Raw genomic sequence first — 24,727 nt, 5'->3', positions numbered from 1 at the left:
GAACCCTGCTTGAGGTGGGATGGGTGCTTCTTCCCTCCTCCCAGCATCTCCCATGGAAAAGCCCATCATATCCTTCCCCTTTCAGCTGTCCCTGAGGCCAACCTGGCAGCAGTCCCCACCCCATTTTGCAGCTATTAGTCTCCTGTAATTAGCAGGAGAGCAGTGGTTAAATCTGAATTGAGTCTCAATGTGCCCATGTGCCCATGTCCTGCTCCACCTTGTCCTGCCCCACCTCACATCCCAATAGGCTGGTGACTGGCAGAGCCTTTTCACATCCCATGGGGGTCCAGCCATAGGATTATCACCATATCATATAAAGCAGGAAGCAGCTGCAGAGCAGGACACACACCCTGAGTGTCCTGGTGCTCAAAGCAGGCAGCACTCACCTCCTGCAGTGGCTCAGTGCCAGGGCCTCTTGCTGTACAAGCCACTTTCGGAGCCAGCTCCTCCAGAGCCACGGAGCAGGGCAGTCACTCCCCTTTGTTCCCAAAACTTGACTGTTTGGATAAGCATCAGCAATGTGGGAACTGGCTTTAGCTTTCTTGATGGACCCACTCCACCTCCCCAGAACAGCCTTCTGAATGCTGGCTTGGGAGCTCAGAGGCAGCATTGCCACTCTTGCCCAGATCTGCTGGAGAGCCAGGGGAGGGAGATCTGTGTGCAGCCAGGGAGAAGGATGAGCCCTAAATGATGACACTGCTCCTTGGGCTGAGAACAACCCAGCAGAGTGAAATTGCCCCCAGGATTTCCACAAGCCACCTGGCAAGTGCTGGTTCTCCTGTTGTTCACCACAGCCTCCCAGCAGGAAGGGTGAGAATGGTCAGCTTCCTCTGGGACAGGCAGGGAACAGACCCCTGCTTTTCCTGGGCACTCCCAGCCAGGAGCCATGCCAAGGTGAAGAGCACTCCAAGAGATACAGGCATTTAACACAACTTTAAAAAAAATTACAAATATTTTAATAAAATTCATTATAAGTTACAGATTCCTGGAGAACAGGCTCCAGTGTATAAAATGGGAGACAGGCTGGGAAGAGCAGGGAAAGCACCAAAGAGGAACCTCTTTCCCCAGAGGAAAGAAGAAAGAGGGACAGAAAGGTTCTGACAGACATTTATTCAGGGGGAAAAACCAAAAACAAACCTCTAAGAATGGTCTAGTGGATGTAGAAAGACATAATTCAGTCCATGTCCCTCTGTTCCTCCACCCTTCCAAATCCTCACCCCCAAAGGCAAGCACATACGATGAGTCCTGCTTATGTCACATGTTTTAAGAGGACCAGGTAGACCTCAGATCCAAGGACAGTCTGAAGACACTGATCCTCTGCAGCCCTGGGTGCCAGCAGGGATGTCTGAGAAGCCAAGAGAAGGTCTCTTGGTTCAGGTCCTAGAGATGCACCAGCACAGCGGCACAGTGTCCTTGCCCACGTCAGATGAAGCCAAAGGGGCTGGTCCCCCAGGGCAGTTGAAGTCCCTTCGGTATGGAAAGGGCATCCACCCCACAGCAGGCTTTTGTGGGGCAGTGGCTGCAGTCAGCAGCTGCACAGCGAGAGCGGGGCCCTGGCCCACAGGGCCAAGCGACAAGAACCGACAGCACAAGCGGGAAGGAGGGGTGACAGCAGACTCAGAGCCCTCCTGCAGGGACCGGCCAGCACACAGAGCAGCCCAGAGCTTGATGCTGAGATGAAGAGCTGAAATGAAGCAGCTTCCCTACAGGGCTTTGTGGAGCCCTCCACCCGCCAGGGCCCCTCACAGAGCACACACGTCTCTCCACTCAGGTCCTCCATCCAGCCCGTAAGGCACCAGGGCTGGGTGGGCGACCAGCCAGGCAGATTCCACTTCCCCACCATGCTGGAGAGGGGCAGGGGGAAAAGACGGACACATGGAGAGATCTGAAATCCAGCCAGACCACGAGCAGGGGAAGCTTGGCCACCTGTATTTGTACATGAGGAGGTGGTGGCTGTTAGTCCAGGACAGCCATGAGGAGAAGCAGTTCCCGAAAGGCACTACCATGGCGGCCACTGAGCCCAGACTTGTTCTTGACAACATTGCTGATGTTTTTCAGCTGCTTGTAGCACAACTTGCATTTGTGAAGCCTGGAAAAAAATGACAGCAGACACAGCATGAATCCCTAGTTGCCCGAGGTGCAGCAGTTCCTGCAGTGCCAGAGAGGCAACTCAGGCAGGAGAGAAAAGCCCTGAAAATGGCCTGGAAGAGACTGAAATATGAGCACAGCTCTGTGAAAACACCAGGCATTCAGCCCACATCCTGATGAGACAGGAGAACAGCATCCACATAAGGGCTCTTTCAGCCCTCTTCTCCCCTTGGCAGTACAGTCCAGGGAAAAAGGAGGTGCTATTTTCCAAAAGCTAATTCTCAGTGAGGAGCTACCCTGTGAATGAACTCAAAATCCAGGGGCTGGCTACCAAATCATGTTTCTTGTGAGGCAGAGGGGAAAGCCACAGGGCAGCTTTACTCCCAGTACCTTGTTTAGGTATGACTCAATGCACAGAGGCAAAGAGAAAGGCAGCCCTTTTCCTCTGAGCACGAGGGATTGGTGTTTGCAGACAAAGGGAAGGCATGTCCAGTCTGGTATCAGAGCCCTGATGGCAAGGGCAAAGCTCACCCAAGAGAAAGGCTGGTCCCAGGAGGGACCAAGTGGAAGTATGTGCCTCACCTTTCCTCTCTGCTGATGTCCACTCCAACAGAAGGTGGTGCAGTGAGCATGTCTGTGATGAGTGGCAGGAATCTCTGGAGAATGAGTTTCAGGGATGTGCAGCCAGTCTGCACATAACTGAAAAATAGAGAATGGGGTCCCACTTGAATGTCATTCCTGTCCCCCTAGCACACAGCCCTCAAACAACTCCACTCCACCACCTGTAACCAGGGAAGGAGAGCAACAGCCAAGTACCAACAACACATCTGAGTCCCAAAGTTTTCACAAAGCAAGTCTGTTCCAAAGGTCCTGGCCCACACTCCACCCAAGGGGGACCTCTCTGCTCAAGGGCAGAGATGTCCTGCCAAGGGAACCTGGCAGGAACCTCTCTCCCAAAAGAAAGGAAGAGCAAAAGCTCCATCTTAAGACAGGCTGCAATTTCTCCCCCTAAAGATGAGTCCCCAGGGCTGTTGCAGGACTTCATTCCTTGTCCCAAGTGGACAGCTTCATTCCCAGCAGTGTGCAAAGCCCATTTGTTTTACATTACCCCTCCTGGCTGCCAGAGCTGTCTTAAACCAAAACATCTAAGACAAAACCCACTATCCTTCTCTTCCTGCCCATGCATATTTTCTGTATCTTTTCCCACACACACTGGCAACTCCATAATTCTTTTTAAGGCGTATTAGCATGAGACTGTATCTGCAGTGATTTCTCAGGATTTTCCTTCAGGTACAAAATACCCAGCACAGCTCCCCTATCACTACTTACACCCTGTCCCTCAAGCACACTATGTTCTTGAGACCTCACCTTTCATATTTACTTTGGAGTAGTTTTTCTATCTGTGGCAAGACTATAGTACACAAATCCAGCTTCCAGAGAGACCTGAAAAGAAAAGGACATATCCTGAGACTGGAGACTGAGGCTTTACAAAGCCGAGCTGACACAAATAAAACTTCCTGGCAAATGCCCAGACAGATACACTCAAGTTCACAGAGCAAGTTCACTGACTCCCCCTCGTGAGAGAAAGTGGCAGGTTCGGATATATTTCTTTGACCCTCAGCAGAATCCCTTTATAAAGCCCCAATACTCTGATTTTCCTTGGCCCCAAATAAATCCAGCTGTTACTGTCACTGCAGGCTTGAAGATGTGACTACAAGCACATTAATTTCATGCTGCCATGGCCCACTGGACACGGGGCAGGTACAAGGCAGAGCTCCCAGCTCCCAGTCAGGAAGCTCTTAGACATCCCAGGGGCTGACCCCATCCAGGACTCACGGTTTTTGGTTGACAATATTCAAGAGATCCACGACAACAGACAGATCATTGATTGCCACTGCAGAGTCCAGAGAGTTCTGAGAGAGAAGGGGAAGAAAAGTCATCTATTGCATAGGTCAAACTGGTTAGGCTAATACAAATTAGTATTTAGTGCTGCTTTTACAAAGTAAGGTACAGGAAACATGAAGTTGGCTAGGGAAGAGAGCTCTCTCATGGGAAAGTTTTCTCCATGTTTCTTTGTGACCAGTCAGCTGCAGCACTCTGTGGTGCATCCCTTGGGATGAAAGCTGTGAGACTCTGTGTACCGTATGAGGCAGAATCAGGCCCAGAGAAGCAAAGAGAGCTGCTCAGCTGCTCCCCTCATGAGCCTCAGACATTTCCACATGCTTGCCTTGATGTCACTGGTGCTCCACACAGCCCGCACAGCGTCCAGGTTCTTGTGGCGGCTGGTGAGCACCACGCACATGGTCTCGTGGCCTTTCCTGATCTGGGACATGGCCTCCTCATCCACCAGCTCCGTCTGGCTTTGGCTTTTCACAGCCTGGAAGTACAGACACCAGTAACACAGCAGGATGGCACAGAAGGGTGGGAGCATTCTCTGCCTAGGTGAGAGCCAATTTCGGTGCAGAGACTGACAGTGAATACTGACTTCCTTGCAGACGGTTGTAAAAACCTTTTGAAATGGAAATGCTTAATTTGTTCTGATTTCAGTTACTTATTTCCTGCTTTTTCTACTACATCAATCACAAACATGTTTAAAGCTTTGGAAAAACTCCCAAAAAAGGTGAATTTAAAGTAAGTTTTCAAAATCAATATGTTTTAATGAAGAAATGTTTTCACACAAACCCATTTTTCTTGTGTGAAACACTTGTCTGGGAACTACAAGTTTTACTACAAAGCATAATTCTTACGTAATTCATTAGACTCTCAATTTGCTTCCTGCCCAGGACATGATAGAACCACTACTTCCTTCACTCACATTTAGAGTTTGGAATCATCAAGATGCTCTCATCTTCACCCCTTTTTAGGACAAGGGAATACCCTCCCCCAGGAGAGACTAAGAAGCCTCCAAGATGCAAGAGGCAGAGTCCTGTGAAATTATTACATACATGTAATGGCAGACACTAATTTTTTAAATGAACCACTGTGTGGTACATGGATAGTTCAGTGATTGTCTCACCCCTTGCTCTCTGCTTTGGTAAGAGTAGGGCTCAACTCTGCTGTATTTATACCTATCTCAATGGGGAACCCCCTTTCTGATGCCACCCAACACAGACATTGGCTGGAAAACATTGTCCAGAGACACTTACTGGGAGAAAGTCAGAGGCCTTCAAGCCAATGGGCTCATTCCTGGCTGCAGGAATTACTGATGGCTCTGTCCTGGTCAAAGAAGTTGAGGAGGCAATTGGTGGCCTCTGGACTGGATCAGGCTGCAGGAGAAAATGGGATAAAAGCTCTAGCAGGAACAGTTTGGCCCTAGTCTGATGACCTTTATTTCTGACCTGCTTTCTTCTCACAGCAGGGCCCTAACACACAAGCAGTCTCCAGTTTGCAAGAATAATTTAAGAGGCAATAAAGTGTCTCTCAGGTACACACCATGATGCAATTAAAGATTGTAAAGAACATGGAGATGCCCCAGCAAAAGTGTCAAGTGCTGTTATTGTTATCTGAAATTAGGGCAATGGGCTGTGGCCAGCCTGAAGGCTAAGAGAGAATTCTAAAGAAGCCAGTAAAATGAATACTGGCCCATCAGCTGCTTGCACTTTTGGCAACAAAACAGCCTCTGTTCAAGCATTTGTAGAAACCTGGCACTTGATTCTCTGAGTGCCCCAATTTTGAGATGCAAGGAGAAGCACCACTGCAAGCACAAGCAAACTAACAACAGAGCCTGTCAGAGGCTTGGCCTTGGTTCCACTGCTAAGGCAAGACACTTGGCAGCACAAAGCCTGGAGCTGCACTTTTACTGCCCTGCAGTGAAGGAGTCAGCCTGAGCAGAAATCACAAACTCTCCAGCTCTGCACATGGCTCAGAGGGAGCAGGAACAGCGATTCACGGAGCATTCAGTACGTACAAGTTCCTGCTTTGGCAGCGAGGTCTGGACATCCGCAGCTTGGCTGGGCTTCACTGCTTCCTTTGCAGCTCCAGGCTCTACCAAGAGGGAGAGAAGTGGGGAAGCAGAAACTGATTGTTACTTTCAAGAGTTGAGAGCAAACGTTCTGTTTAGCTATATTGCAAGGAGTAATTTCTGCCTTCAGGCAGCTCTCCCTCTTTTGAGGGCCATTAACCCCATCCCCACCAAGGGGTTATTTCCATACTCACCATCCTCAGGAGGGGCAGGAAAGGGCTCATTCCGAGGAGGAGTTCGGCCTACAGAAAAAGATTTAAACAATAAATAAATGAAGGAGCATCCAAGGCTACAGATAAGTGGTAAGTCAACCTTGGAGCAGAGAAATCTCCAACAACTCCACACATGAGGGCAATCAGTGATACAACAAGCAAAGTTATCTCTTTTGGACCTTGACACTATTGTTGAATTTAGCTAAAAGCTTTCAGCCTTCATGGATACAAGGGACAAAACTGACCCCTGTGGTTCACTGCTGCTGTAGAGGTATGAAGTGTGAGACAAGGCACTGTCATGACAAATAATATTAGGAAAAATCTACCTCCTGTTATTGATTTATATAAGTAAATTAAAATAATGCAATTAATTCCTCAGAAAGAGTATCTCATTTTTATCATTTGCTTAAAAATGAGATACAGACACTGCACAATGCCTCCTAAACAACAGTCTTTGCTTTAACAAAATATTTTGCCTTTCCTTCTTTAATGAAGACTGCTGATTTTGATACGCATATCAAAGTTCTAAGCTAATAAAATTCCCTTAACACTCTAATCAGAACATGAAGGCAGCATATTTGCAATGAAGCTCTGGATTCTGAGCCAGGCTTCAAACAGGCATCACTGTACCCTTGTAAAGCTGCCTCCTTTTAAGCCATTCACCAACATGATCTGTGTGTCACTGTCCAAGCACAGAATATTAAAGTAAGGTTTCTAAACTCCCCAGTCACAGGTGAAGTCTCTGTTACAGTAAGCCAAAGGTCAGTTCTATAAAATCAGTTTAGTGCCCTGATGTCAAACCCAAACACTACTCAAAAGCACTATAAACCCTGGTACTGACAGATTGCATTCTTGGGCTGGAAGATCTCTTTGTAATCCTCCTGGTTCTGGATCTCAGCCTTTGATTCCTTCTCATCCCGGTCATCTTCACTGCTAGGACTGTGCCTCTCACTCTCTGAGTTGTGCTTCACTCTGCTGTGGAAAAAGAGTTGTTGTCAGGGGAAGCCATACTGTCAGAGAGAAAGAGAGAACACTCTGTGTGTGGAACATTTCCTTAAAATCTGGAAACTCAACAAGCCAGCAGACTGCCTCACCTCTGTGGCTTGCTGCAGCTCGTTGAGGGCCTGTCATAGATGCGGCGAAGGGAGGACCCTGTGGGGGTAGGTGGCACAAGAGGCTGGTCGTCCCTGATCAACCCGTGAGGAACAGAATCTGACTTTGGGACTCTGCTGAGATCCACCACGAAGGAAGAGACTGTGCTTTGTGCAAAGGAAACTCCTATCTGCAGAGGCAAAAGATCAAGAGAATTCACCAAGGAGTGGGGTGCATACCAGCCCTTTTGAGAACAGGCATGATGGAGTGACCCTGAGCAACTGTGCTTGAGGACTGCTCAGTTCAGTGCTGCGGATTTGTCAACCTGAAGTTGCCAGCGATTTATGAAAGGCTTGGATAAAACTTTTACCAAGCATAGCTTCTAAATACTGGTCAAACTAAGCTCCAGTTCTTTCCTCCAGAAGGCAGAGATACGAAGTGGAGCACAAGGCACACAGCCTTTGGGCATGCTTCAAGGCCTGACACAAGCTTACAGGTCTGAAGGCCTGCAAGGAGGCAGAAGGATTTTATCTTGTATTTCACAGCTGCCTACCCCCACCTCAGGAGCAGTGTCTTACCAGCTGGTTGTTGCTGATAGACAAGTCAGCTACTTTTCCCCAGTTCACCAAGACCACATCAAAACAGCGCTCTGGCTCCCAGCCGTACACACGCAGCGAATCCTGGAAGCCACTGTACAAGCAGCAGCCATCCGGGTTGAAGAGCACACACCTGGGAGGAAGGCAGGAGAAGAATCAGGCACAGCATTCCCACCTTGCTCAGTCCTTGTGGATCTCTGACTACACTGAACACCTTCAGTTCTGTTTCTAACAATGAACCTTGCAATGTGGTGTTCACCTGTGCAACCTGGTGGGTCTGTGCCCTATGTCCAACAGCCCAAACTTCTCCCCAGTAAAGTCTCTCTCTGAGGAAACCCCTCCTTCATCCCACCTTTAGTCTCTGCCTAGCACATTTCAGTAGGAATTTAATGTACCTGACAGGAGTGGCCTCCTCTTCAATACAGCTCACAACTTGAAATTTCTCCAAGTCCCAGAACCGAACAGTCCTGTACACACAACACAACAAAATTCATTTCTCATGGCTCTATAAAACACAGTAGGATCCAGATTTTAAACAAAACACTAACAGAATGACTTTTGCAGTTGTGCACAAACAGTGACCCTACACAGAAAGCTGGTCTAGCTAAGATCCATGAATCCAGACAGAGATACTTAGAGGCTCTAGCCATGGACAGGCATTTAGAGCTAACACAGATCTCAGAGGACACCCTGCCAGCTGAGCAGGGCTGCCTCCTGTTCACACAGGATGTCAGCTGGGTTTGTGACAGGCTTGGGGCTACACTTTGATTTTTAGTGTGGCAGCAGGTGCCATAAATTTTGGATGAGAAGGGAGGATCTCCATGTTCTGCCCATCACAGATGTCATGTCCTGCTATCTACATGTCTGGCTCTTGCAATGGCAGGTTTGAATTGAGTGACATATTCCTACAAGGAAGGGCATGAGGAAATGGAAAAGACATATACATTTCCCTTCTTCCTCCCTCCCCTTATGTACCTGTCAGAGCTGCCAGAAGCCAGAAGGTACTCATTGGGATGGAATTCAACAACGTTTACTGGGCCGGTGTGTCCTGTAAACTCAAACATTAACTTCCCAGCAGTCAGATCCCACAGCTGAAAGGAGGAAAGAACAGAGGCTCTTGAAGAGATTTCCAATACACTTGGGATTTCCTTGTACAGGCAATTTTCTAACACTTCCACTCTCCAAGAACAGACCCAAGTCTGTCAAAGATGGCAATAATCAGGGAAAGGGTACCATCCAAATAATTTAAGGCTTTGGTTTGGGTTTGTGTTGGTTGTTTTTTTTGGTTTTTTTTTTGCATTATCTTTTATTTTCCATGTAACTTGTCCCCTAGAAGTTTCTGGTTTATATTTAGAGACTGAGACAAAATAGAGCAGTTCCATCTGTCCCTTACAGACTGTATCTCAAACATGAACAAACAAAGATCCAAAAGCTCTGAATCCCTTAGCAATTCCTTCTTCCTGTGCTCTATTCTCCATTTGAAAATGCAGTGAAATAACTGATCAGTTAATTTCATGTGAAACTGAAAATAAAATCAGTCCTTCATCTCCTTTCCTCCATACTCCATGTGTAACAACTGAAATCATTACTTCAGTCAACACTTTCCTGAACTCTTTCTCTTGCTCTGCTTAGTCCTGACAGCAATTTTCAGGCTGATAATCACACCTAATGTGTATAACACAAACAGAGCCAGAAATTAGTCTGGTGAAGCAATTTGCTGTGGACAATTCATTTTACAAGGTTATTGAGGCCAACATTCAGGTATCACCACTCTACTACATCAAAACATTGGTTTTTCTGTGAGTAATAGTCTCTTCAAATGTGTCTGCTGGAAGGGCATTTCAACATGCAGCTCTTCCATGGGTGCTGTGGGCCATCAGACAGGATCCCCATAAGAGAACCAATCTCTGCAAAGCCATGGGGCACAGCCAGCTGCCAAATGAACTAAGGGTATTTATGAGTGAGTGCTGGTAATGCCTGGTAAAAAGGCAATCCCAGCATTCCCATGTGCCACAAGCACATATGGAAGGTGTCACAATAAATTACCTTTACAGTGTGATCATCAGCAGCAGAGGCCACCCATTTCCCATCAGGGCTGAAGCGGAGACACCGAACTGCTTCTGTGTGACCCTGAAATCAGGAAAACAAACAGTGTTCTGGCTTGTGTCTTTCAATCCTATACAATATATTAAACCAAAACCAATTAAGTGTTTTACAGAGCTCACAGCTTGCAGAACATGACATTGTACTCAAGACGCTACACCCAGCCACACTAAATGTGTATAATCTCTCTCACCTAGTCCCTTATGACATCAGTTTAAGTATGGAAAATACAGATCTGGCTACATTAATAAGAATCAGTTTCTAAATTACAGATTTACATATGGTCAGATAGAAGTGCTGTGACACTTATCTCTGGTCTCTACATGAAATTAATATACAGCAAGTTCTTCAGATAGAAAAAGGTCCCAAGAACAGAACCATCTCAGTGCAGTGGTAATACCATTAAGAACATAAAGAAACCCTCACGGATGCTCTCCATCCCCCACTGAAGTCATCCACACTATAGCACATGATACCCATTGATATCCTATAATATCCATTTCATGTTCTCATGCAGCTTGCAGAGGCTTGCTGAGGTTTGCCAGGCCACTTCACAAATCATGCAGATCTTATTTTCATGCTGGAAATCCAGGAAGTTCATTGTACATAATCACATTTAGGTTTGCTCACAAGTCCTCAAAATAAATATTTATCCCCTCTTTGCAAAATCTAATGAAATATTTTACCTTGAATGTGAAGATACAGCCTTTTCTTCTTACATCCCAGAGCTACAAGGAAGAAAAGCAAACAAATTGTATGTTTAGAGCAGTATGTTGGGAGCTCAAGGGTCCTGCCAGAACAAGGGATCTCTGTGTCACTAAGCTAACAGATACTGCAGAATGAATGGGCTGCTGAACCCCTGTAGGCCTTAGGGGTATTTTCTAACTCTCCAAGTGAGAATCACTCCTGGAAGGTATCTCTTACTACAGTAGCTCAGTTCTGACAGCCAAACACCAGCCTGAGGAAGCAGATACAATCCACAGCAACTAGGACATCTGTGCTTGCTGACACCAGGTCTTGGCTGGCACCTTACTCAGAGCCACATTCCACACCAGAGGAGTCACATTTATGAGCTGGCTGTGAAAATACACACACAGATTTCACAAGCACTCACAAACACACCTGCCCACACATGGAAATGATGATGTGCAGCATCCATCAACAGCTTGACAAAAAACATGTTCTGGCACTGTTCAAAACAAAGACACCGCAAAAGGAAAATCTCTGGTGGAAGCTGGGTTTTACCTTAATGTTGGTGTCCAAAGAGCCAGATGCCACAAAGCTTCCAAAAGGATGGAAATGAAGGCTGCAGATATTCGCTTTGTGACCTGGTAGGGTACGAAGAACTGGGAAACGGAGAGGCAGAGCAGAGAGAAGGAATAGGGGAAAAACATTTAATAGTTCATTTCCACCAAACACCATGCAGAACTGTAGCTATACTATCCCCGCTATTATTTTATGGAAATACACATTATTTTGTGGAAATGCCTCTGACTTCACCCCAGCAATGCAAAGAAACAGCAATAGAAAGCTCATGATCAATGAACTTAATGACAGTTCTGTCCTTAGGTATGGAAACTACAGACAGAACTCAAAAAGATCTCCATTCTGAAATGAGGCAGCTGGCAGGCAGTGCAGCTTTCCATTTGTTACACAGCCAGCAAAAGGGGCCGGAGGAGGAACAGTTTTGGCTGGGAAGTAAAGTGAAACAGTATTGGCTGCCTGCAGCATTCACCCTGCAGTTATTAGACAGACCCTTTCCCAGGACTCAGCACCCCATCTAGGCACCACCTCTTAGGTTCCAATATTCACCCTGGAGTCCTTCAATTGCCCCTTGCAAGAATTACCATAAAGACAGGAAATGGATGGTTAGGAAGCAGGAGACAAAGAAACGATCAGTGTTTCAGCAAGTCATCAAGTAACACCCCCTGTAATTCTGGAAACCAGAAAGGACCAGTAGAACTGGTACATCATATCTTGGCAAGCAGTGACAAATGCAGAACTCAGCTCTAAGAAAAACTGCTCAGATAATAACAAGGGCAATCCCTCTCCCTCATCCGTCATCTGGAACAAGCTGATGATTCCCCTGGCAGAAATTAGCTCTTGAGCCAGAGCTGGGGTGGACATTTGCACAGACATTGGCTCATAGGTCTTCTAATAAATGCAGCCAGATCAGCTACTCCCCACAGGCAGAGCCAAACTATTCCATAACTGAACTGATTCTAACTGTCTGAGTGACATCAGTGCTTTCCATTATTGATGCTGCCTGGGGTTTGCCTCCTTAGCTTAGCCAGTGTAAGTCTATTTTCATTATACATTCCTTCTATTAACAAGTAGTAACCTATAAGAAATATTCAGTCATTTTCTGGTGTTCCTGCTGGAATGCACTCAAGTGATTTATGATACCTTTTCAAACTCATTCCTCATTTGAGGAAAATGCAATAAATAAAGCATGACTCAACAGTGGTCTTTAAAGGATCAGAGATTGATGAGTTCATAGCTTTTACAGTTTATTAAAAATTAGGCCTTTGTCTATTTCTGTGGCCATGAAAGAGCAGGAGAGCAGAAAAATCGCTAGAGGAAAAAAGAAAAGCTAGAACCTAAGAACAAGAAGTCAACAAGCAGAGGATTCCTGCATTTATGCAGAACCTAATAAACTTAAAACTTCCAATCTGGTTTGGGATCCTTTTATTAAGGTTGACAATTTTGAATACAAATTCTATAATGCCTAGTTATCTGTACGTGCATGGAAAATGGAATATAGATTTTGACACACTCAGGTCAAAACCACAAAAACTAGTTCCTCAGATCAGTGTCCCCAAAACATGTCCAAATTTCTGCTCAAGCATGAATACACAGCTCTAACCCTCAGTAGAAGGGCAAAAAAGGGAGATGCAGATGAAGATAAAAGCAAACGAGGCTCCGTTCCTTCTTAAATCAGGAACTTTCTGGGTCAGTATAGACATTAAACATAAGGATTCCCCATAAAGTGTGTATGACCAGGAGCAAAATCTCCTGGGCACATACCTTTGGCAGCTTCCAGGTCCCAAACTCGAATGGACCCTGACCGGGACCCTGCAACTATGAGCTTCTCATTTGGGTTGACTTGTAGGCTCTCAATGGGGGTTGTGTGGCCTGTCAGGCTCTGCAAAGAAAACCATCAGGATCAGTCAACAGCTGCTGGCACAGCCCTGTAGGAACATGGCATTGTTCATACTCGAGGGGAACTCTTCAGCCATGAGCTGGGACCACCTGGCTGTGCCAGTCCTTTTTCCTCAGCAGCCAGCAGGGTGGCAGGGCACTCTAAAGCCCATCACTGCACCCAGCACAGCACACCTGTCTTCCCACATTATCTTTGGAGTAACTTTCTGGGGCACGCTGACTAAGTTTCAAAGGATGCATCAACAGAGACACAGGTAGTTAAACATTAGGTGCGGATGCTCAGACATGGCTGACACATTCTTACATCATAAAAATTATGCTGTAGTAGCACAATGCCACCGTGTTTGCTCTAAATAGGTCATCTAAGTGTCATGAAGCAGTTACAAAATCCAAGCAAGAGCAAAAGCAGGGCTACTTTGAAACCTTCACCAAGCACTGAGCCCCAGGTTGCTGCCAGCAATGGATGTCACAGTGACAGCATGGTGCTAACACTGAAGTACTGACTTGAGGCATAAGGCAGTAATTCACATAAAGTTCCTTTCATCCTTGAGCACCTGAAAGCTTACAAATTACATCAGCATTTTGAAAAGGCCTATATTTTAGTAAAACACAAGAATATTTAAAACCAGCTCTTGAAAAAAAATCCCACCACTGCAGACTTTCTGCTTGCCAAATAAGCAGTATTTTCTGCTTTAGTCCATCCTCAGATGTCTTTTTAAATAGCTACACTAGCTCTGTGCCTCCCACACACATACAGAGGCTGGGAATGCCAGTTGGAAGCTGCCTGTTCTTATGGAGCTTTCTTAGGAATCCATGTGCAATTGAAATTCTTTACAAAATCCACAGTTGCAACTGCCATTACCAAGAACTGAACCTCACACTTAAACCAAGTCCCAGTGTAACTTGAAAAGTTCCTCTTCTTCCTCTTTCCCAACATAAACATCTATAACCATTATAATATAAACACTGAAAATGAACTTCAGAGGACAACCCCAAAAATCAAGGTTCTTTTGATACACAAGAATGGCACAAGCAGCTTCAGTCAGTCCCTGCCTCTCAGAAACAGCAGCTTTCAGCATCTGTGGTTCCAGAAAGCACAGGAGAGGTGCAGCTCTGCCACCACAGAAAGGTACAGAGTTAGTCCTTCAACCTTCTTCTCTAGTAAGGCAATAATCCAGTTTCAAACTGGAGTCATGCCATCACCAAGGGCCTGAAAAGACACTGCTTAACTACACTATGCAAAAAGCACAGCCCTGCCAAAGGTGGCCGTTCACACACTTAATGAACAGAAAAAAAAAGTGGACAAAATCTCCTTTTAGCCTTTATAATCTGACTTTCCTGTTTTTTTTTCTCACAAGGCTCACACTGGCTAGAGCAACGCCTTTGATACCACAACATTATTGTGTTGTTAATTAAACAAATGACAAGAGATGTGCTAAAGTTGGTTTCATACAACACCCACTCAAAGTGATGCAGGATATCTGTTAAATATATATTTATGGTGCTCTTTAGTGATCACTGCTGGGGTAACCCTACCCTTGCTAAAACACTCCAACCAGAGTTACTCCTCCCCAGCCTAAAGCAAACAAAACTATTGTAGCAACTTTCATGCTGACAGTTAAGGCACAAGTGGGAATGGATCCTGCTGGGAATATCTCCTGCTGTGACTGCAAATCCCAGGGTATAAAACTGGCCCCTGTAGCCCGCACTGTAAAACTATAGCTGTTCTTGTACAAAACTCTTCCTTTAATTACCTGTAGCCTGGTAATATAATAAAGCACAGTATTTATTATCTGAGTAAGCACTGGTCCAGCTCAAGCACTCCCACAATGTCTTTAGAGCAGTGGTCTCACCAAGCACCCAGTTCTGTCCCTATCTTTACCTAGAATCTGGTTACACAGCTTTGTGTTGGCAAACTCTACTCAGAAGTCCCACAGGCTCCACCTCAACAATCTTTCCCCTCATTCTCTACCCTCCAAACCTCAGAATCAATATTCCCATCCCCCAAAAGCTGAAAACAGGCCTGCTCTTACCATGATGCAGTTGGGCTTGCTAACTGACCATATGTTGACACGACAGTCGTCTCCTCCAGTGGCCAGCATCCGGCCTGAACCCTTTCCCAGGACTACTGAGGATACATTGCTGCTGTGGGCCATGATCTCTTCTGCACAAAACAAAGCAAACACTTATTACAGATCAGTAATAAAAATTTTCAATCCATCCCTACAAAAGGTCTAAAATTTCTTTCTCCAGAAACACTTTCCAGTTTCCACTGGACAAGCTGCAGCAGCCCACTGTTCAGATAAGAAGTCACACTATTATCTTGCTTTGAACAGTCCTTCTTGGCTCTTCCTGCTGCACTTAAAACATTTGCCGATCAAAGTTTCATGACTCCAGGGTTCACATGGCTTACAAAAAGCATCTCCTCTCACCTGCAGCAGCTCAGGAGCTTTTAAAGATTTGCTCAAGTGCAGCAAGGCACTTTACCTGCAATAATGCACAGCAGCCAGAGTCATGTAGTGAAAGGCCCTCTAATCCTGTTCTAGAGAGCAGCAGCAGACAGTCCAACCTGTGAGGAACTGGCAGAGGAGCAGCAGTACAGTTTGTTACCTTACTCAGAAAAAAGCCAGACTCAGCAGTGGGGAGAGGTGGAGCTCCTTTCCCTGAGCTTTGGCAGAGGCTTTGCTCCATCCCCACTAGAGAACACAGGCAAAAGTGAGCACTGCAGGGCATGCAGCTGTGACAAAGGAGGGCGAATATCCATTCAAATGGGCAGAAACTAACAAATCTGATAGATGCTAAATGACTGTTAAAAAATTGGGAGCTGAGGGGATGCTCTGACACTGCAACAACAGAACTCTATGAAAACTCCATCATAAAGAAACCAATTTGGGGCAAAAAAGAAGCCAAATTAGCATATTTGCTTACACATCTCACAGTGGCATTTTAAATTCACTCAAAATTTTGGCAGGGACTTTTGACAGATGCATTGACCAATATCTTCATCTAACTGTTCTCTTCTTTGAAACGTCACAGGATTTGCATGCCTCATAGTTATGAAACTGTAAAAATGGTTATGAGTCTATAAAAAGGCTAGGTAGCATCAATTCAGCTTTCATTCAGATTGTTTGGCTGGGAGAAGCAATGTGATCATTTTACATGCAACACTAATCCAAAAGGATTTTGGATGACTGCAATAATAATTACAGGTACTCTGATCTCAAACTCTCAAGAGTGGTTTTCTGAAAGCAAAACTGCGCAACTTTCACTTGGGCTGGAGAAACATCTTTCAAATTACAAAGGTGACTGGACCATAAATTACATGTGAAGGGCAAATCTGAAAATACACCTGCATTGTGTTGAAAGACCAAACTTCCACATAAAAATGCTTAAACAAAGCCTGTATGGATACACAGACTATAAGGTAACCAAAAGTACAATTAGCATTACTACACCAGCTCACTAGTTAAAATTGCAAGGACAGATGCTGTGTATTGCTGCTGAAATAAGTGTGTCATCAGCTCCACTTTTTCCTGTCTTGATTTCCTTCTTAATAATATATTGTAAGTTTAAAAGTCAATTGTGGAAGCATCCAACCCTCTGTTCCTAAAAGCCAGGTGATAAACTGATGTCTGCCTTGGGCAGAGAGGTTCATTTGCTCTCCCACAAGTCCCGTAAACCCACAAAATTTTTATTTTGTTAAGTTCTTGTCACCAGCTATCACTCACCAGCCCAGTAACACTCAACTCCTAATTAGCATTGCTGAAACATCCCTAACACTGGGAATGCTTTTCCCTCTAAAGAGGATGCTAAGGTGGGGTAGCAAAATGAAGATCAAGAACCTCTGCACACCTATGGAAAATGGAGATGGACAGACTTCCAGCTCTTCCTGCAACTGGAGTTTCTGGGACAGGAAGATATCATAGCAAACTGGCTTTCTGCTCAGAAAGATACGAAATTCCTAAGTCAGTAATCTCAGATGACTTCCTGTGTTACCAGCCAAGGACACTATTTCTGACAGCCAGTTTCCAGAGCCCACTCACTGACAAAAGCAACTGATCACATCCTATTGCTTCTGAGCATTCCTCAACAGCCCCTGTGAAATAACTCATCAGTGACCAGCTAGAAACTGATAGTCAGCAAGTGTCTACTGCTCCTTCAGAGGAAGAATAATGGACATTAAACCAGCATATTCTTACTGTCTGTTGCAAAGGAATTTCAAGAGGGTGGGACCCACAGGTCCTGCAAAGATCACCTAATTTCTCCTGCAGCAGAGAGCTCAGTGAGCCTTCTGTAACATGTGAGCACCAATGAAGGAAAACCCCATAGAGGCTAAGTTTGGGGCCTTCTCCCAGATACTGAGGGGATGCCCCATTATTATGTGTCTCACAAGAGCAGTTTCCATTGAATGACAAACTATTCTGAGTTGGAAGGGACCAAGGATGATCAAGTTCTACTCCTGCTTGTCCTACACGGGACAATCCCCCAGGACAGGCTGTAACAAACAGGCTTGGTGCTTTAAGTCCCTCCCTGGGGAGCCTGCTCCTGCTCCTGTGAAGATACAGAACTCTTTCCCAATATTAAACCTAAACATCCCCTGGCACAGCTCCAGAGGCTCGCTCAGGTCCTTTCACTGGTCACACACAGCAGAGATCGGAGCTGTCCCTCCAACGCACTCAAGAAGAAGCTGCAGCTCATGATAAGCTCTGCCCTCAGTCTCTTCCAGGCCGAAGAAGCCAAGAGATCTCAATCACTCCTTTGCATGGCTTCCCCTCTAGACCCTTCACCATATTCGCGGCCCTTCTTTGGATGTCTCCAAAAGCTTTCTATGGTTCTTAAACTGTGGGGCCCAAACCTGCCCCCAGGACCCGAGGTGAGGCTGCACCAGCACAGAGCAGAGTGGGACCATCACCTTCCTCGGCGCACCCCAGGGCACAGCTGGCCCTTTGGGCTACCAGGGCACACTGGTGACTCATTTTCAACGTGACACCGACCAGGAACTCCACATCCCTTTTTGTGGGACTGCTCTGCAGCCTCTCTTTCCGCAGTCTCTCCCTACATCCGGCGTTGTCCCTTGACAGGTGCCCCATCCCTCACCACTCGGTTGTTCTTGTACTACAGTAGAGACATGTGGGGTTAGACAGGCACTTAGCGCTGCAGCAACTATCCGTAAAAAATAAAGACAGTGACCCTTTGAAAACAGCACTGACAAGGCCACGCTATTGATTGTGCCGCTATGTTTTCCAACAGGACTTCCAGGAGCGAAAAATTCCAGTCAGCAATGTAGAAAGAGGGCTGGAGCACCACATGCAGGGCAGGGACGAGGTGGTTCTACCCCTCCCCGCTCCCAGCCGGGGCGGCTCCCCCGCCCGGCACTCACGCAGCTTCCACGCCGTCTTCGTGGTCACGGCCACGGCCATGGCTCCGCGCGGCGCCTCTCGGGCGGGCAGCGCCTTCCTCCTCCCGGCGAGGCTCCGCTCCGCTAGCGCGTCCTACGGCCAGGCCGCGCACCGGGGCTGCCCCGACCGTCCTGCGGGCACTCAAACACGGTCACGGCGAGACTCTCCTAAGAGGCGGCGCGGCGGGGGACGAGGCCTCACCGCTGACGAACATCACGGGACGGGAGCGCTGGCCGGGGCGAGGGCGATCGCCTGGAGGCTGGTGGCGGCGGGGCCCGGCAGTACCGGACCGGGACCCCCGCCCGCCGCCGCCCCGCAACCGGCCCCTCACAGCAACCCCGCGCCGCGCCGGGCGGTTGCCCGGGCTCCGCGCGCCGCTCGGCCAATAGGCAGCGAGGGCGGGGTGGTCGCCATGGCGACGGCGGCGCGGCCGCCACTCGCAGAGCGGCTTCTTGGCGGAGCCCCGCAGGCGCGGCCAATGAGGAGGCGGCGCTGCCGATGGGGGCCGCCATTTTGGGGGCCGCCCTGAGGGGCGGGGGCCGCGCCGCTCCGGCCCTGCGGCCGCTCCGCAGCTCCCGTGGGGCGGCCCGGGTCTGCCCCCGGCCTCGGAGCTCACGGCCCGCCGGCGGTTGAGGCCGTCTTGCCCTGGGCTGCGGCCGGTGTGTCCTGTCAGGCGGCTCACGGGTGTCTCGGGACTCTGGCGAGGTTCCTGTGCCTCTCCCGCCCGGCTGAGGTGCGTTCGCGCCGCTTGTGGGTGTTTCTCGCAGTCTTTGAAACCAATTACTCCATCAACAAAGAAAAACACAAATAATTTGACGCTAGTCTTTGATAATGACCTAAGAATGAAGGCTGAATTTCAAGGATCCTATATTTCCAGCTCAGGAGTGATGCATGCCGACAAGAGGGAAATCGGGCAAGAATGGCAAGAGGCCTTCGTGGATGGATAACTTTCATCCAAGACTAAAAGCAGGAGCAGGAAAGTGTGTGACTCTCCATAAATATATTACTATATATATTATATATAGGAATATATTTTTTTCCTCTGCTGGGCAGCAGAGGATGAAAAAAAAGACTGTAAAAGAGTTTTTTCTTAGAAAGGAAAAAAACTTTCAGGAAGTGGAAACGAGGACAGGTGGCCTTGAAGGACTACAGGGAAATCCCCTGGCCAGGAGCTTGGAGCTAGATGGTCTTTAAGGGCCATTCCAACTCTGTAATGTTCTGTGATTCTATAATAAGCATTTGCTGTTGGTTTAGCAGCTGCTGTGTCCCTAATGTCTATAAAATAATTTAAAAATTTATTTATTCTGGTGTCTTCGCTGGTTTTGAATTAACACTGATGAGTTCATATCCACGGTGTTGTATGGGGTGGTGTTTTGTACTTACACAGGGCTCTAGATCAGGTCAAAGAAATGTTGCATTTGTGAACTCACGAGTTCAAAACTTTTCCTTATGAAAAACTGATTTATAAATTTGTTAAAATATTGTGTTGGAAAAGGATCTGTATTCCCAAATATTTCTGTTCTGCTGCCAGCAGCTTTGGAGCAGATTTGGAAAACAAAAGCCCTGAAAGACTGTGCATGCTTTGTCTCCCCTTCTGAAGCAAACCTTAGGGCGAAGGTCCCATTGAGACTCGAGTCTCAAACATGATGGAGTTTCATGAGGAGATAATTGATGTAACTGCAGATGGGCCTTAGAAAAAACAGGGAAAACGAAAAGCTGCAGAATGGTGCAAATTCATTAAAATTGCTGCAAATCTGATAATAGTGAAAGGTTTACTGAAGGCAACTCCAAAAAAACAATGAAGAAATCAGTCATACCCGAGGTGCCCAGCCAGGTGAGGATTCCTGAGCAGCACCTCTTTAGGAGAATGCTTTTTCTCTATTCTGCCAATTGCTTTTCCCTAGAACAAGAAGGGGGAAATCAGAGGGAAACTGCAGTGGGACATGGATTAAAGTATTTCACAGAGTAGCTGCAGTTCCACGTTCCTGGGGGCTGAGTGGTAAACGTGCCCTGCTCAGGCAGTCATTCCCAGTCCCTGCAGAGGCTCCACTTCACATCGTGGAGTTGGTTGCAGTGTGATGGGCGAGGGATTCCTCCTCCCCTCCAAGGTGCTGACCTCTCCTTCTCCAAGGAGCTCTGGGAGCCCTTCTGCTCCTCTCCAACACCTGTGAGGGAGCAAGCGAGCAGAAGTCAGGGAAATAGAGAGGAAAGTGAGGAGCAAAAGCACAACTCAGTTCACAGAGCTGAGATCAAGGAAACCTCAAACTGGAGCCTATTTTATTTTCGGGGGGGGGGGGGGCAAAAATTTTGAGATGAAGTCTCATGAGAAGAAAACTAGGGGAATCAAAATGTGGAGCAGGAAGAGGCAGAAAATCCAAGTGTTTTGCCTCACTAGAGTAAAGAAGCCCTGGAGAAGCAAATCATCTGTGATTGAGAGGAGAACTAAATCTGACCCTGGGGCTGTTTTGTTCTTTGATGCTAATTACAAATAAAAATACATATATATTTATATATATGTAATATATACAGGCATATTTATGGCTCTTCTAAAATACTGACCCCATGATCCCTATTATCAACTAATCATTCTTAATTGTTTTCTTTATTAACTAAACAAAACACAATAATCTTTCTCAGTGGTGCAAGCTTTTCAGAAAGTCAGGAGGTGACCATAGCACAACCATGTTATATTTCCCTGGGAAGGCAATTGAAACTGTGCTGACTTACACCACACTGTGATTTGTCCCAGTATATTTTAATGATGTTAAAAGCTCTTCAGAGATAATTCCTGATAGAGGAAAAGCTGACTCTGGATTTCTTTGAGTACATGTTTCGAATGCTGACATTAATGAAGTTTACATACCGTGGCTTCATGCTGTTGTTCTCTCTTTGCAGCGCTGTATATTGAAACTGACAATTTAATATTGGCTTCTTCATCCTCACGGACCATCAAAATATTTACCATCTTCCAAGAAATCAAAAGAAAGACCCCTCAGCTTTCCCACAAAATGACTGTATCTTTACAAGCCTGACCTGTTAACAGAGCAGATGCTGCATACAAGAATTGTAGAATAAGATTAAATATAGATCTGTGCAAAAATGTCCATGTCCTGCTGATAGATCAAATATCTGAAAAATTAAGTAGCCTTTATTTTAGATTGTTGCTGTGTATGGAATTCTTGAATGTAATTACTGATATAAACTGCTAAAGCTTTTCTGGACTCACAGTTTTGGCATTGTTGTAGAAATTGCACTGATAGCTTTGGCTTATTCTTTGTCTTATGTAGGATATGCAGCACAAGCAATGGGAATATTTTGTCTGTTGATACATCAAGACTGAGACATTTGGCAAGGTAGTTCATGAGGTCACTGTCAACTAGCTTCAAATTTCTGAGGAAAAAATGTGATTTTTGCAAAGTTGCTCTTAATTATTACTAACATTCTAGGTTAATATAGTTGAGCACTCCCTCTGCAGTGCCTTCAGGGATTTCTCTTCCTCAAAAAAAAGTTAAAAGAAATCCAATAGCTGTGCTTCCGTCTGCCAGAATTATTATATTTATCATGATGCAATTACAAAGAACTCGGATCTGTTACATCAGTCAGTGTGACTAGCAGTACAAGCAAAGTGTTTTATGAAGTATTTCCCTGCAGCTGCTCACACAAGTCACTTCGATATTTTGGATAGGGTTTCCTGGCAATGCCTAGAACCTAGATATAGCATTAAATACAATATCCTGGCAAATGGCAGGTAGGCTTCCAGATGCCCCCATTCATATATTATCATTTGCTCTCTGAAACATTTCCTCACAGAGAAGGAAGACTAAGAGCAGGAGCAGGAAAGTGTGTGATTCTCCATAAATCTATTACAGCTACATCTTCACTGAACAATGCCTGAGTAGCAAGCGTAGTAATTCAGCATGGACACCAGCTTTGTCTTATTTTTATCACAGTTTAGCTTGAGGAGGCTTTGGCAACCTGTCAGCTGAAACTTTCTACACCTGATCAGTTCTGACCCTGTGGACACCTCCCTGTTACCTCTGCTTCAGAGTACCGGACTTGTTGCTTCAGATCCTTCTGTTCTTCTCTCAGCTTCCACAGCAAGTCATACAGTCGGCGCATGTTCTTGTGTTTCTCTGAGGACCACGGCTGGAAGCAGAGAAGTCAGTGAGAAACAGCAGCACTGCCTGGGTGCACAGGGTCAGGTACTCTGCTGGCAGGAACTGGCACCATCCTGCTACAGCCAATAAAGCAGCACTCGTTTCCATCATTGAAACATCAAACCCATGGTCAGCATGGGTTTATCAGACTTCATTTTGATTTAGAATCCATCAGTAATATGAGCCAGATGGCACATCTTGCACTTTGCTGATGCTGCTATTTTACTGTTGGAATGAAATGAGATGAATAAAAATGTATTGAAATAGAGATGAAAAAAATGGGATTCCAGCAATGGTATTCTGTGTATTCTCCCCATTGGGGAACAGAAATTTTAAAAACCCTATAACATTAAAAAAAAAATCCCTATTTGTAATCTCTGGTTTTCATAACTGAATTGTGCAGCATCACAGCAGAATTTACTGGCAGGCTTCTGCCTCTGGTTACAGTCTCGCACTGATGCTGTTAGTGGGGTGACCCCTCACCGCTGATGAGATCATTTGGCTTAATGGCAGCACTCCACTTCTTTTGGAATATCTCTTATTTAAGGCTATCTATCTATTTATATATCTGTCTGTCTGTCTGTCTATCTGCAATGTATTAAGCCTCAGCATCTTGCTCTGCAGAGTAAACTCTGGGATATTTAAGGAATGATAGGACCCAAGAACTCCACAGCAGAAATAGAACCAGAATAAAGAGTGTCTGCCTTTGCTGCTCTGTTCTCACTCTTCTTGAAGAGAGAACAACAGAGGACATTTCAGCTTCCCTGCCATGAATCTCCAGAACTGAGTCCAACAGCTGCTGAAGCTACACTTTGCAGGATCCCAGGGGATGTGGAGTCTGCCTGATGAGAAGATGACCTCAGGCATGGCCACAGCAGGCCAGCCATGTCACATTATGTCCTGCACTCCCAGTCACTCCCAGCATGGCAGTGCATCTCCTTGGCTGTTGGTGGTGTCAGCCTGGAGCTGTGCAGGTGGAGTAGAGGGGCACCATGGAATATGTCATGCTTGTAATTCTTTCACTGACATGTCACCTTCGTGTTTTGTCATCTTCATACCTGGAATTTGACAGTGTTTTCTCTGCTCAGGAAGATTTCATCTTCTCTTTTCTTCCTCCCTATTACTCTGCGGAAAACCACCTTTGAGGCAATGGTGTCATGAAGCTCAAGGTGATATGTCAGCTGGATGACATCATCTATGACCATAAAGATACGTTCCTCTATGTCTTCGTCAGCAGGCTTTTCTGGATTTCTGTGGAAGTACTCCTTGATTTGCTAATGGAAAGTGAAAAAAAGACACAGAAGCAGCTTAGACAACACAAAACTGGCAAATTGACAGATTTGGGTAAAACACCAAGATAAAAGTTGTGCTTTTCTGCCTGGACTTGCATCTTTTGCCCAATGGTCCTACTGTTCTTCTCTACGTCTTTAAAAAACCCAACCACAAAGCTGCTTAAAGCAATACAGAAATTTCCTATTTGTGGAGCAGAGTATGCTTTCCAAACTCCAAGTTAGCTTGGGATTCATCCCTGCCTGAGGGACCTACAGGAAGTATGGTATTTTGGAGAAAAGCAAAGTTTCCCACATTTTCCAACACAGGGGAGGAAAAGGTAGCATGTTTGGTGCTGGCCCAAAGACAGGCCACCACATGGCTCTGTCTTGCCAGGTGGTATCTGAGCCATACACACTGCCAGATGTCAGATTTCCTCATCCTCCTGTCCTGCAAACCAGACCTGACAAAAGGAAGAAGTAGATTACCTGCCTTCAACAAATCAGAGTGATGGGACAATTCATCAGGAACCTAAAATGATATTAGTTTGGATTCAGCACAAAAAATAATTTTCCTAGTTTTGAATCTTGTGAAAATTGTGTTCTGAAATCACAATCACTTTTTTTTTTTTTTCTCTGACACACAATTTCCCAGCCTTCGTTTCTTAGTTTAATTCTAGCTGCTCAAT

At 46.0% G+C, this 24,727-nt stretch overlaps 3 protein-coding genes across 6 annotated transcripts in view; 1 reads left to right on the top strand and 2 right to left on the bottom strand.

Moving 5' to 3' along the window:
- Positions 1–1,095: 1,095 nt before the first annotated feature.
- KATNB1 (katanin regulatory subunit B1) lies at positions 1,096–18,735 on the bottom strand. 2 transcript variants are annotated; one of them, XM_021541167.4, is made up of 19 exons: positions 18,595–18,735; positions 15,248–15,378; positions 13,080–13,197; positions 11,298–11,398; positions 10,739–10,780; positions 9,996–10,079; positions 8,925–9,040; positions 8,345–8,416; positions 7,932–8,082; positions 7,356–7,543; positions 7,103–7,236; positions 6,244–6,291; positions 5,996–6,072; positions 5,235–5,354; positions 4,316–4,465; positions 3,925–4,001; positions 3,457–3,531; positions 2,671–2,787; positions 1,096–2,089 (listed from the first exon to the last, which is right to left on the bottom strand). In XM_021541167.4, exons 1-19 carry the CDS (start codon positions 18,632–18,634, stop codon positions 1,957–1,959), a joined length of 1,974 nt encoding a protein of 657 aa, XP_021396842.2. In that variant the 5' UTR covers positions 18,635–18,735; the 3' UTR covers positions 1,096–1,956. The 2 variants fall into 2 exon arrangements, with proteins under 2 accessions (XP_021396842.2, XP_021396843.2); XM_021541168.4 differs by having other exon boundaries at positions 7,103–7,233.
- Positions 15,373–23,144, top strand: LOC144247067 (uncharacterized). Of its 3 annotated transcripts, XM_085589863.1 has the most exons (3): positions 15,373–19,346; positions 19,491–19,593; positions 21,509–23,144. In XM_085589863.1, the coding sequence occupies exon 1, from the start codon at positions 18,522–18,524 to the stop codon at positions 19,140–19,142; it is 621 nt and encodes a 206-aa protein (XP_085445989.1). In that variant the 5' UTR covers positions 15,373–18,521; the 3' UTR covers positions 19,143–19,346; positions 19,491–19,593; positions 21,509–23,144. The 3 variants fall into 3 exon arrangements, with proteins under 3 accessions (XP_085445989.1, XP_085445988.1, XP_085445987.1); XM_085589862.1 differs by lacking the exon at positions 19,491–19,593; XM_085589861.1 differs by having other exon boundaries at positions 15,373–19,593.
- Positions 20,367–24,727, bottom strand: part of DRC7 (dynein regulatory complex subunit 7) — a 15,229-nt gene continuing 10,868 nt past the window's right edge. The window contains exons 14-17 of the mRNA XM_085589351.1: positions 23,829–24,044; positions 22,649–22,759; positions 21,477–21,578; positions 20,367–20,778 (exon numbers count right to left, since the gene is read on the bottom strand). Of these exons, the coding sequence (XP_085445477.1) occupies positions 20,665–20,778; positions 21,477–21,578; positions 22,649–22,759; positions 23,829–24,044 (543 nt within the window). The 3' untranslated portion in view covers positions 20,367–20,664. The remainder of the gene's footprint in view (positions 20,779–21,476; positions 21,579–22,648; positions 22,760–23,828; positions 24,045–24,727) is intronic.

This window comes from Lonchura striata, chromosome 11, assembly GCF_050655825.1.
Source record: "Lonchura striata isolate lonStrDom1 chromosome 11, ASM5065582v1, whole genome shotgun sequence".
Classification (NCBI taxonomy): domain Eukaryota; kingdom Metazoa; phylum Chordata; class Aves; order Passeriformes; family Estrildidae; genus Lonchura; species Lonchura striata.
Note: the sequence above shows the minus strand (reverse complement) of the source record. Positions and strands in the feature narration are given on the sequence as shown.

Bases quoted from the DNA above. Each gene is read 5' to 3' on its own strand.
- KATNB1 (XM_021541167.4), bottom strand. From the start codon at position 18,634: ATGGCCGTGGCCGTGACCACGAAGACGGCGTGGAAGCTGC. The intron at 15,379-18,594 runs GTGAGTGCCGGG...TGTTTTGTGCAG, and splicing joins GAAGACGGCGTGGAAGCTGC to AAGAGATCATGGCCCACAGC. The intron at 13,198-15,247 runs GTAAGAGCAGGC...TTTTCTTTGCAG, and splicing joins GCAAGCCCAACTGCATCATG to AGCCTGACAGGCCACACAAC.
- LOC144247067 (XM_085589862.1), top strand. From the start codon at position 18,522: ATGCAGGGCAGGGACGAGGTGGTTCTACCCCTCCCCGCTCCCAGCCGG.